General features: G+C 35.2%; 1 protein-coding gene across 1 annotated transcript in view; it reads right to left on the bottom strand.

Moving 5' to 3' along the window:
* Window positions 1-12,723, bottom strand: part of MINDY3 (MINDY lysine 48 deubiquitinase 3) — a 55,792-nt gene that overhangs the window by 1,172 nt on the left and 41,897 nt on the right. The window contains exons 11-14 of the mRNA XM_055707822.1: window positions 8,719-8,791; window positions 7,788-7,860; window positions 2,572-2,659; window positions 1,076-1,147 (exon numbers count right to left, since the gene is read on the bottom strand). Of these exons, the coding sequence (XP_055563797.1) occupies window positions 1,076-1,147; window positions 2,572-2,659; window positions 7,788-7,860; window positions 8,719-8,791 (306 nt within the window). The remainder of the gene's footprint in view (window positions 1-1,075; window positions 1,148-2,571; window positions 2,660-7,787; window positions 7,861-8,718; window positions 8,792-12,723) is intronic.

Below are 12,723 nucleotides of genomic sequence, written 5' to 3'. Positions count from 1 at the left end.
TTGTTATGATACTTTTTTTTTTTTTTTTTACCACAAACCCAAACCCCATTTACTTTTATATACTTTTTTTTTTTTTTTTAGTGAAACGAGGTATGAAATAAATGCCGCCTATCTCTTAGACTCAAGTGCCTGAAAATCCTGATGAGGCTCATTCCTTTTACTATTTACTTCAGTAGACTTCTAATACTGTTGCAGTTGCAAAGTTTGACATTATTTTATAAGGACAGTGTTCCTTCCACTTAACTTTATGCAATTAGTTTTCCATAAGATGGAACTTCTGTGGCAAATCTGCTCTATTCATAAAACAATGTTTAAAATGCTATAGGCAGAATCCTCTGAAAACAAAAATTTAGATTTTCTTGATTATGTATATATGCCCAATAGTAAAGATAGACGCATCTTTGAATGCCCTTGCCTACATTTTGGGATATGAAACTGCTGGAGATACCACAGTTAAGGACTTTAAGCTATTCCAAAGTCTGAGTATATACATTTTCTCGAAGAGTCTTCTTACTTGAGGTAATTTTTGTTCCCTGGGCTATTAATGCCTTATAGTCTTCTACCATAAATGCTAATTCAGGAACTAACTTCAAAGCAGTCATGGTGTGTCACGTATACCCCTCCTTCCAAGAAAGCTGAAAACGAAACAGGTAATTTTTGTCCCACGTTATGTGGTTCCAAAAAATACTGATTTTTGATGCAAGTCTGGACTACTAAAATATTTCACAGAAAATTCCAAACATCTCAATTTAGGTGTAGGGTTACTTACAGAAGCTGCAGTTTTTCTGTGTTACATCTCCATTGCCTTTTACAGTTCAGAGCCCACTTCTAGGGATAAGCATAAGCGCTCCATTCAAAACGCTTAAGAGATGCAATCTAGCTGACCCAGTATATCAGCTAAAATATAATCAGGAGCACAAAGCAGTTTCCAATCCCAAGGATACAATTTTGGAAGAAAATTACTGAAATAATAGTTTTGTAAAAAGTCTGTTTCAAGTTAAAGTATTTTGCCTGTAACTATAGTCAGTTTTGCACGCAAGTTATGAGGGACAGATTTATGTTTCTTACATCTTACCTTCTCGTTATAATTAGATTGCTTTAGTCCGTTGTAATGGTAAACGGTGAATGACTCTGAAACCCTAGAGTCCTAGTAGAGAGAAGACAGTTAATTTCATGTGACATATATATCGTGCCTTGACAGTCTCTTTACAACTAGAGAGATGCATTTAAACAGGAAGGCTCAAGGAAGTGGTAAAAATGCACAATTTTTTTAGGTAACACCATCTTAAAGACCTCGTTCATTATACCTTTCTCATCAGAAATAAAAAACAAAAGACGTCAGTAAATTAATGGGTAATGCCCCCAAGAGCAACTCATGATTTTCTGTGTTCATCTGGACACTCTGAACTACAACTTCAGCACTGACCATGTAAAAAACTGTCCTATTTTTAAAGTCAGACACCTTACATAGCAGCCATGTTCATGGGTATTTATGACTGTTTGGACGCTATGAAGTTAAGTATTTACTATGGACCAGATTCAATCTCCAGCCCTCCATTTGACAGCTAAAAGCCAAACAGTGCTGCACAACCCTTAACAAAAGGAGTCTTAATGAAGGCATTTAAAAAATATTAGTTTCACATTTCCTTGGTTGTAAAAATTAAGCCGTAATGTTTCAATGACATGTTAAGCTACCAAAGCCTCCAAAGAAGTACTCCTCTCAGCCCTTCTCTTGCCTCCACCAGCCCATCTTCCTGTCCCTGGAGAAAGCCTCTCTCTTCTGCCAGTACAAGCATTGCACTGCCATGGAACAGGCCTCCATAAACCTGCAGAGAGCTCTCACCCAGACCAGTAGCCTCTTCTGGTTTTCCACCTATCTGTACAAAGCATATCCTGGTGGAAGTGGGAGGTAGCATGAGGGCAGGAAAACGTGACCCTGGGCAAAGGGAGAAGAGCACAGCAGTGCTAACACATGCTTCTCAGTGGTGGTGCTATCTTAATGAGTATCTGGAACAGATCGAGAGTTTGAAAATGATTTTCCATTACCCTGACAGATAGTGACTTCCATATACGCTAAACCTAACTCTACCATGACTTTTTGTTAAATTGTCGAAAATTTTACATTATTAGAGATATACATAAAAATAGTTTTAGATATGTTTGTAAGCTTTTCCCGTTGGCTAGCAATTACAGCAGACATTTGTAATATTGATAAAAACAGTATGGTCATTTATTCTCAGAAAAAACACACTCAGATGAACTTTCTGAGCAGGGAACCAGTTCAGTTTCATATGCAAAACAATTATATATTTCCTGAAGTTAACTTTAGAACTACAATGTTGCTACAATGGAGTTTCCTTCCCACGTAAAGCTGACAAGATTACGGACACCTTACGCAAAACGAAGTCTACAGTTTGTTGTGTAATACAAGAAGTTATTGGCTGGTCAGCTGTTTCAAATGAATGCAGTACTTCTTATTAAAAATAACTCTATATTGTTGGAAGTGTTTAATGAATCTCAGAGACAAGAAGAATAGACGATGCTCTGCAGCACTAAAACCATATTAATTACCGGCTCAGGGAAAAATTCTTGCAGAAAGGGACCCAGTAATATGATGCCCAGTCCTTCTGGGTCTAATTTGGTCTTCATGAGGTTTACACTACGACAAAAACATTGAATATAAAAGTATGAGTAAAACATTTCTATTCTTGCATGACTAAGTAACGCAGTGCTACCACAGTACTGTCTGCCAAGTATAGCAATACTATCCTATTTTTAATCGTGACAAATGCACCAGAATGGCATGCAAGTTGCCAAAACACAGTTATTTTAAAATAAGAGTAATCTGTTATTTTAAATTAAATAAGTGATAATTCTGAAGGACTGCCATATTTGGTAAAATAATTTGAAACCCATATAATTTAAAACCAGGTTGACAGTCCAAAAGGCATTTTGCTGTTTGGTAAGCATTCTTGAACTAGATACATAAAACAGTCATCTTTTAAATACAGCTCCATAACTGCCAAACAACCTGTTTTCAAATGGAGACTTGAAAAGCCTCCAAGATTTTCTACATAGATTGTACACTGAAATAAAATTAAGTTTAGCAGATACACTTCTTATTTACATCACGTCCCTGATATCAAGGAAGCCAAAACCAATACATAATGAAAATATTAACAATACCAATCGGAAAGTCTTACTGCATGTACATGGTATAATTTCAGGTCTACAAATGAATGTTGATTCTAATTTTTTTTTTTTTTTCTATTTAAGCAATATATTTCTACAGGCATCAGACTGTTTACACATTTATTTGCATCTACCTATCCTTTTTCCTAAGTTACAAGTTGTGCCGTATACAAGAAAGTCCCCATTGGGTCAAACCAACAGAGCACCTTGCTCAGTATCCTGTTTCTGACACTGGTCAATAGCGGATGCTTATGATAAGGTACAACAGGGCAAACATACAGTGATACCCTTAGTTTACCCTCCCTACTTCCAGCAGTCTGCTACCCAAAGACATCTTTAGTGAGAGGCAGTATCTAAAACACAAAGATAAATATATTTTCTTTCCATGAATGCAACTAATTTGCTTTGAACCCTTATACACTTGTGGCATTTAACAAACTCCACTCACAAAATTCAAACTGAACTATGGGTTCTGGGAATAAGTATCTCCTGTTTTGAACCTGTAACCTGATAATTCAGTTTGATGACACCTCATTTTTGTATTGTGAGAGGCAATTAATCATTCCCTATTTATTATGAAACTCTTGTTTTTAGAAACCTCTCTTACATGCCAATGGTGGTCTCTCTTGCCAAGGCTGAATGGTCCTAATCTCGTTCTTCCTTGTACTAATGCCATTCTGTACCTTCGCTTAGCCTTGTTGGCTTCCCCGTATCTTGCTGCAATGTTCTTTTGTAAGATGGAGCGAAACATCATGCATTCATACAAGGGCATAATTCCTAGAAATCTCACTCCATACGTCTATCACTGAATATCCATTTAAATCTAAGACATGTTTCCTGAATGGTAATATTTAGTTCACAGCCCAACAATGTATATATATATCAGGATTGTTTTAATTCCCGTGCAGTTAATCTACGGTTACTGTATTGAGACTTCTCTGTTACCCTATCTTCCAGTAACTTCTGCTGCTGTTCCATACCACTTTTATATCTTGAATACTTTTGTATCAGCAGCAAACTATCATATTAATCCCTACCTTCAAATCCTCACTGGTGCCGTGCCAAACTTCACAGACCTAATACAAATTCCTGTAAAACTCCTCTAATGATCTTCCTCCATTAAGATAAAAATGCCATTTTTACCCTTTGCTCCATTATTTATCTACAAGAAAACCTTCCTTCTTATCTCGTGTTTACACGTGAAACATTTACATGTGAATTTTCCCCAGAATGGTCTTCAAATCCTTTTCTAAGTACCGCTGTTCATTTGTCACCTTCTCATTCTGGTACTGTGGCACCAGAATGGTTTACAGTGTTATGTAACCTGAAGTAGTTCAGCAATTTCTTTCTGATGTTTCTTCAGAATTTTGGTGGGTTTACTTATCTGGACGCTTCAGACTCTTAAGTTACTCTGACCATCCATAAAAAGGCTAAAGTGTGGAAACCTCCCAGCAACGTTCCCTAGTGAAGGTGAGAACGACTCCCTGGTGTCTTCCCCAGTGAATACGAAGAAGAATTCACTACACTTTTCTTACTGACTTGGAAAACGTTTTAATATTGTGGATCACCTATCAGAACTACAGACTTCTTGCAAGTCTCCTCATTCTGAGCGGCTTAAAGAAATAAAGAAATACTATCAGCTTTCATTTTATAACTTTGCAAATTAGTCTTCAGTAGATTTTAACTTTTTCTTATTTTGTATTTACCGTTTGTGTTCCATAAATGTAGACTCTTCTCTGTTTTTTTCATGTAGGCACTACATTTTCCTTTCAGAAGACACACTCTTAGCTTCCCATAGCTGCCTCTTTTACCATTTACACCTTGAAACACCTAGGTCTCTTTTGTCGGAGGCTGTGAGCAGAAGGTGTCTTTCTAAGGTCTTTTTGATTATTGTTGCATGCAAGCATTTTATCAAAGGACAAATCAAAGTGGCTACCACTTACGTGTCTTCATTTTTAAGTAGCTTCCTTTCTTGGTCCTAACATTGTACTAGCAGTAAATTATTTGGCTTCCTTTTGTTTCTGCCTCAATACACACAGAATACGATATGCAATTCTTAAGAGTGAATCTGTTAAGGCCATTGGAAGAATAATTTTAAAATTCATAAACCTGAATGTGATATCCTATAAACTATGTTAATTTAATATTCAAGAAAATAATTCACTACTCAAGGGAAACTACAACTGAGGATTTGTAAGATACTGGACTTCAATCCTGCTATTCCTCATTCTTACTGCTCTTAAAGTACAAAATATAAGGTAACTCAGTAGCTGTCTGAAACCTGCTCAAATTCTTGAAATGCTGTAACAGAGCTGTAAAAAACCACTGTGTTTGTAAACAGAACCAAGGCAGAAAGTAAAGATAATTTTGAAAATGCACTTAAAAGTATGTAATAAAATTAAAGCAAGCTATATACTAAGTAATGAAATACAAGAACTGTTTAAAAATGCAGAGCCATACAAAATTTTTCAGTATGGACAGTGTACAAAATTAAATCAATTAAGCTGGAGGGGAGATTTAATAAAATTTGATTCCCGTGTGTTTCAGCTGAGGCTTTTTCATTCAGCAAATAGCTAATGCCATTCCACGTTACTGATACTACAGCAGAGCTACCAAAACAAGTGTATGTATGTGCTTCAGGCACTTCCATATGAAGTCTAGCATCTTAACTGAAGAGATTATGAATGTTGGGGTGATGACACTGATGGCCTTTGTACCATTATGGCTGAGCACTGCGTGGGAAAAAAGGCCTTCAGCACTGGTCAAACAGACAGATAGGATAAAATGTTTTAAACAAAGCTACACTTAGATTGACAGATGTACTCAAATTGATGCCCTGAAGAGTATTGGATGGTTTTTAGAAACAGAGCAGAGAGAGCTGGGTTCTCAGATGTATTTACTAAAAGACTAGGAAAATTTCTGAAAAATCACATGCGATGGCATTCAGTACTGGAATGGCTAACCCACCTAATTCACATCTGCTCTACAGAGTTTTCCCCTCTATAATTCTTAAACTTTGAGCAGGTCTGGCCGTTATTCATCTTGAAATTCTGAGAAGCTTAAAGCCTTGGATTAGATTATCACAAAGCATTTCCATTCAGTTCTTGAACTAAAAAATGTAAATAGTACACTTGGAAGTAATGCCTTTAGTTTTACTTAAAAACAACCAACCAACCAGAGAAGTCTATATGGAATTTGAAATGCATTATTTATACTTGTGTTCCACATTAAATAGACAGGACATCCAGCAGCATAACAGAGTAGGTCCTCAAGACAGTAATGTTAGACAAAATTTTTATTTAAGAGATGATTCAAGACTAAATATTCCATGGTCTCATCATGGCTTTTCAATATAGCAGACCTTCTGACTAGCTCTTCCTATGTCAATTTTTATTCAGTGTGCTGTGCACAATAAAATAGGCCCGGGCTATGCCACAAACACCCTGAAGGCCAAACAGCCAAATGGAAGAACTGCTGAATGCAGAAAGAGGATTTTTGCAGATTTATTGAGGCAGCAGAACAAAAAGACCAAAAGAAAGCTTCTCAGACCCATTAAACTAAGGCTTTTTTCTTTCCCTCCCTTTAAAACATCTTTTGCAAATTTCACCACTTACTGACACAATATGAATGCTAGCTTTTTTGTCTTGTATTTTCTTTTGTTTTAGTTTCCCGGGAGTCTTTTGATTTCAATTTTCACTCCTACTCTCCACAAAGAACAGCTCAGTGAACTCTGTTGTACCTTGCAACATTTGAAAGGACAGAAAATAGCATCAATCGAATTTCAGATGGCTGTGGTAAGTAAACTTGCAGTTTCCACAGCCAGTCTACAGGAACAACCAATTTAGATCCTAAGAAACTAGACTGTATGTTTACAAACCATCTTTTGGAGATGTAAAAAAGTTCAAGCACATAGCTCTCCTTTCTGGGTTAAGCATTTATTGGCAAAACATGGTAAGTTTTGACACCAAAGGTGCCATTGAATATTGGTCCTGTCTGTCCACATAAGATCTAACATAAATTACTTTTTCATTTGTTTTTACTAATTTTTTAATTTGTAATTAAAAATAAGTAATTAAAAATAAGTATTTAAAATAGAGTTTTAACGCTAACCCTAGGAATTAAGGTGTCATTTCTGGAAACAAGCGACAATTATAAACACTACTGAGTGTTGGTGGAAACAAAAATGTAACCGAAGCAGTTTCAGTTTCTAATTCTGTAGATACATCCAGTGGTGATTCAATGCTAATCTGTTTCTACCTTGATTGTTTGGCTTTTTTGTCACAGAGTTTCACCCTCATTAACATATAGAAATATATTCAGACTATCTCCTCAATATATAGTAATGCAGTAGGTCTCAGGGTTTTTTTGGCTTCTAGTTATCACTACCAAAGTTAGAGACATTTTAATTTCAATTCCTCACATTTAAAGCTGACTTTAAACACTTCAAAATATATGCCCAGAATGAAAGCTAGAAAAAAATCCAGAAAAAACCCTAAATTAAAATATGTCGTTAATTGAATCCAGAAACCCCCTAAATTATAATTAATATGTGGTTAACTGATACTTCTGTAGTATCTCAATTTTGTTATACTTACTATTCAGGATCTGAAACAAGGTCCAGAGCCTTCATTACATCTTCTAGCAGAGTGTCAGGTATAAAACCATTATCTGAAGAAGTAGCAAAGCTTCATATTAGGAAAAGAAACAAAATGCTTTACAGGAGTATAAATTCTACTAAAAAATACAAATACTGCATAGCTTTATCTCTAAAATTTTCAAACAAATGTTGGAGTTCTAGAAGGAACATAGTTCTCTCCCACTTAATGAGGGCTGCAATACAGAAACTACACATTTATCATTCATACACATAGAAGCTTAATACTTGCTAAGAATTCAGTCTCTTTATAGCAATCTCCATCTCCACTACATACTTTGGGATAATAACTGTACATTTTTCTACTTTTGATTAATTAAATAGTACCTGAACATTAGACATCCTCTGTTTTCCAAAACATAAGAAAATATCCTGTGTATGCCACATATATTCAAGAACAAAATTTCATGAAGATTGCAATCATAGTGGATCAGTTACTTTATGAAAATGTAATATAACAGAAATCAAATATACATTTAAGCTTTATGTTAATTAAAAATAACATTAGAAGGTTATAAAGCTTATGCTCCAAGAACTGTACTTCCTAGTGCACAATGTTGTACTTCCTTTAGTACAGAATTCTCAGAAAATTTCTTCATGTCACTTGTAGATTGACTACTGGATTGAAAATTTCTTAAGTACTAAGTATTTCATTCTTCTCTTATTCAGCTAAGGTATAAACAGCATATTACCCCAGCATGAAATGTGAAATGGATTTAAAAGTACAGTATTTAGAACAAATTTTAGAAAATGATGGTCCTATTTTTTAAGAGATGCCCTACACAATGCAGTATTCATTATTATTTTGAATTTGTCTCTACTGAATGTTTCAATTAAAAAAAAAATATTTCAGCAAGAAGTACAGCCCTTACCCTCAGGGTCATATGTCTGGAAAACCCTTCTAGCTTGTTCTGAAGGTGCTTCAGGAGCAACAAGGGCCATATCCTTGGGGTAGGTGGGATGGGGAGAAAAGAAAAAAAAGAACACTTTCAGAATATTCTTAATTCAGATACAGATTACTATGGAAATGTTTAGCCATACTACATAAGGTTGGACCTTAAATTAATGAAAATTTAAATACAACAGAAGAAAAATCACTGTAATTTGGTAATATTGCTGATGGTGATGTAAAACAATCAAGAAATATGTTAAAAGATTATTCCACAGACTTCTAGATACATTTTACATTGAGTCTTTTCATTAAGATGTTGTGGCACAGAAGTTAATTGGAGACTACAGGTATTATGTGGAGATTTAGATTTATAGCATCATTCTTTAATAAACACACATACATGTACCAGTGAAATGTTGTTATTGTAATGCTTTTATATGTCTGTGACTTCTTTAACCTCAAATACAATCATGATCCCCAAAACATATATGGAGGCACATGTCTATCTCCTGTTGTAAAACCAGCAAAAAGCATAGCCCTCTGGTTTTAAGTCAAAAAAGTCACTATGAAAAAAGTGAACCTGATAAAGTTATTAATGAGAAATACAAGGTGGCATAAAGGGTAAGAAATGCAGACACCTTTTAGTTTAAAAAGATACAAAGACTTACTGTTCAAACAGAACATGAAACTCCAAAATAGAGCTCCAAAAACTGCTCATTAGGAGTACTTAAAATCCTACATCTCCTCTTGCAAATTTGCAAACATCTCTGTGGTGTTTCTCACATAGAAAGTAAAATGGAAAACTTGCTCGGAGGGAAACACTGCATTTGGTGATATTCCCTTCATAGTTGTTCTTGCTATCAAAGTGAAAAGCTAATGTTACCTTCTATGCTATGAAAAGTAAACACAAAATCCCAGAAATAGCAGCATTGACATTACTCTGAATAACATTAAACCTTGGGAAACTTTCTTGTTTTCATGTTATATTAAGTAAATTGATTTGTTACAAATCAAAAAGTTACCTTAAACTTAACTTAAACTTAAAATTTATAATTAAAAAATTATATTTTTATTTCCAGTTCAGCTCAACTTTGCTTTCTGAAGATGACAGATTTTTCTTGTAAGAGAAAAATCACAACATCCTCTCATTACAACTGTATGTGCTAACAGTGAACTTTGGTCTAAACTGGCAAGTCTGTAGTACTTTATTTTAAGGAGGGCACAGAAAAGAAATCAGAAAATGTAGAACTGAAATATGCATAATGATCTACTATTCTTTTAACACATTAAGAGAACTGCTTCAGGGAAAGAACAGAAGCAAATCATATATTTGACCAGAATTCCACTCTTACTCTGTTTCTCCTAATATCTAACTCCAAATCAGCCAAGAATTTTAAGTATACACCTAATGGCATCCAGCATATACTTAAAAACTTTTCTGAATTTAAGCCAGCTGCCTAGGACACGCCAATAGGGATAACATGGAACACAATATACACCTAAAAATAACAGGCAACAGTTTTACTTTGAACAGATGAATGACGCAGCTATTATGGGTTACAGAGCTCTCCTCATTTCCATGTACAGGAGAGACAAAAATTTGGTATTACACAGGACTATAGAGGAGACACCTGTGAGGTCTTCCGAAGCTCTAGATTGCCAGCCTGTTATATACTTGCACTCCTAAGGGTTACTCCATTGCCACTTGAGCACAATGCAAACATCTACATTATGAAGCGATGCTGTGCATGGAGGGAAAGAGCAGGGTTCAACTTGCTGTGGTGTATTAAGGAGTATCCACATCACATCCTTCCTGGCAATGAAGTTTGTGCCAAACATCGATCCTAGATGCACACCATGCAAGAGCAGAGGCAGTTGCTGGAAGCCCTTGCATCCACACTGCAGGTAGGACACTTAATTGCATACAGCAGGATTCCAAGTCTAGGTGCAACGCCAATTTGCACCAAAAAGAAGCTCTTTAACATGCTAAATTACTAATATAGGTGGATCTAGTGAATAATGTCTGCTAGAATTCTCTCAGTTCCTCAGATGTGATAGACTTAGGAGGACTAAATCACTTCTGGCTCCAGCCTACTGCCTCTCTTGCAGCACAGGTGCTACCTTTCACTGTGACTGGACTGCAGAGCCCATCTTCAGGTCACAAGCAGGCTTGCCTGCAGGTAAACAAATGCCTGTATTATGTGACTTCTCCGATCATCCTGTACCCGACAGCTTCAAGTGAGAAAGCATACAGAATTCCCTTTGTCTTTCTAGTCTCTCCTAGTGAGAAGAACTTGTAAATTGCTTGCTTAATATACTGGAAATATAACCCCTGGATTTTTTAATTAATTCAGCACCATTAAAATGCAACCTTAAGGATCCATAAATATGACTAATTTGGAAAAACCTCACTATTTAATGAAAAATATTCCTGTGATTTTAGAAGTTAATAACTTGAATACTTATAGAAAATCAATACTTTAACAATGTATCTTTATGTTTACGTGTTCTAAACTTTGTTTAAAAGTACTTGCAGATAAAGACTACACTGCTTTAATGACATCTACAGCTCAACACATTTAGTTTCATGATGCCAAACAATGTATGAAGTTGTGCAGTTATTGATTATATACTCTTACAACACAAAAGGGTCATACATACACTGTAAAATTTGATGGTATGTGACCAACGCTTAAATAATTTGGAATACTCCAGAATTGTAAAAGTTTCATTTGGAGGGGGTCAGTATTACAAAACATACTAGAGTAAGAGTAGATTTCATTATCGATGAATTACAGTAAACTACTGCAAGCAGTTCTCAGTTTAAAATCAACGATGCCAGAGCATATAAAGCTTATTAACAGCAAAATGATCAGTGATTTCAATATTCAGGATTTACCTCTAAAAAGGGGATATTTTTATGGTAGGTTCTTATTAACAAATTGGCAGCTCACGGAGCCAGTGTAACAAGGAAGAACTCTAAAAAATTCTACAGTATGGAAGGATATAACCGAAGTAACTTCCTGTCGCACAGACATATTATTTCAAATGCAAGCTACATAGTTGTACTTTGGTTTACAAATATGCAGTTCTTTTCATAAAATCTTAACAAAATCCAAGAATAAAGACTATTGTTTGTATTGTCCTCCCTCCCTGAAAAACTGTCTTGTCAATGTAGTACTTTCCATAGTTTCATGTGACGCAAAACAGGTTTTTTAAAGTAAGTCTCCTGTAACTACTAACAAATACTTTTTTTGATAGTCCAATTGCAAACAGTTTAATTTTCCAGGTCCTTAGTTATTTCAGTGCATGTTTACATGGGAAGAACTTAAAGAATAAGTCACTGAATGCATTACCCAATATTGAAAATTCTCCATGTCTTTCAACTGAAATGTTAAATATGGTAAAGCCTCCCAATAATTACATATTAATGCTTTTTATTCATTAAATGTGATTTACTGATGCTCTAAGCAGGTCATTTCAGGAAGAAACTTTAAAAAGTTATCTGCCTTGCAGAAGTGACCAAAAAAGCCACCCCTCTTATCTTCAAAATAATTCAAAGTTTTCACTATGACTGTTGTCCTATAAATAGTTAAACATTCAAGATTTTAATCAGGTATCTGTAAATCACATGTATCCTCTAGCTTTGCATGTCATTCATTTCCAGTACCCAGAAAACTTTAAAAGTTCACCTAGTCCATATATTTGTACCTAGGGGGAAAAAAAGCAACATACCTCCTTCACACAGCAAAGCTGAAAGTGTGACAAAGATCTAACAAAAACGTACTTCAGCTGCCCAAGCTGGTATTTTATTATATGTGCCAAAACATATCCTGCACTGCAGCCTCATGAATTGCATTTTGATGTATCCCATACACTGAAAGTTCCATATAAGGGAATCTCATCAACAGTTAATTATAATAATTATTTCCAATACTAAGTACAACATGTCCCAAAAACGTTTCACTTGTTGGCTCTTGTGATA

The sequence above is a fragment of the Falco cherrug genome, chromosome 4, assembly GCF_023634085.1.
Source record: "Falco cherrug isolate bFalChe1 chromosome 4, bFalChe1.pri, whole genome shotgun sequence".
Lineage (NCBI taxonomy): Eukaryota > Metazoa > Chordata > Aves > Falconiformes > Falconidae > Falco > Falco cherrug.
Note: the sequence above shows the minus strand (reverse complement) of the source record. Positions and strands in the feature narration are given on the sequence as shown.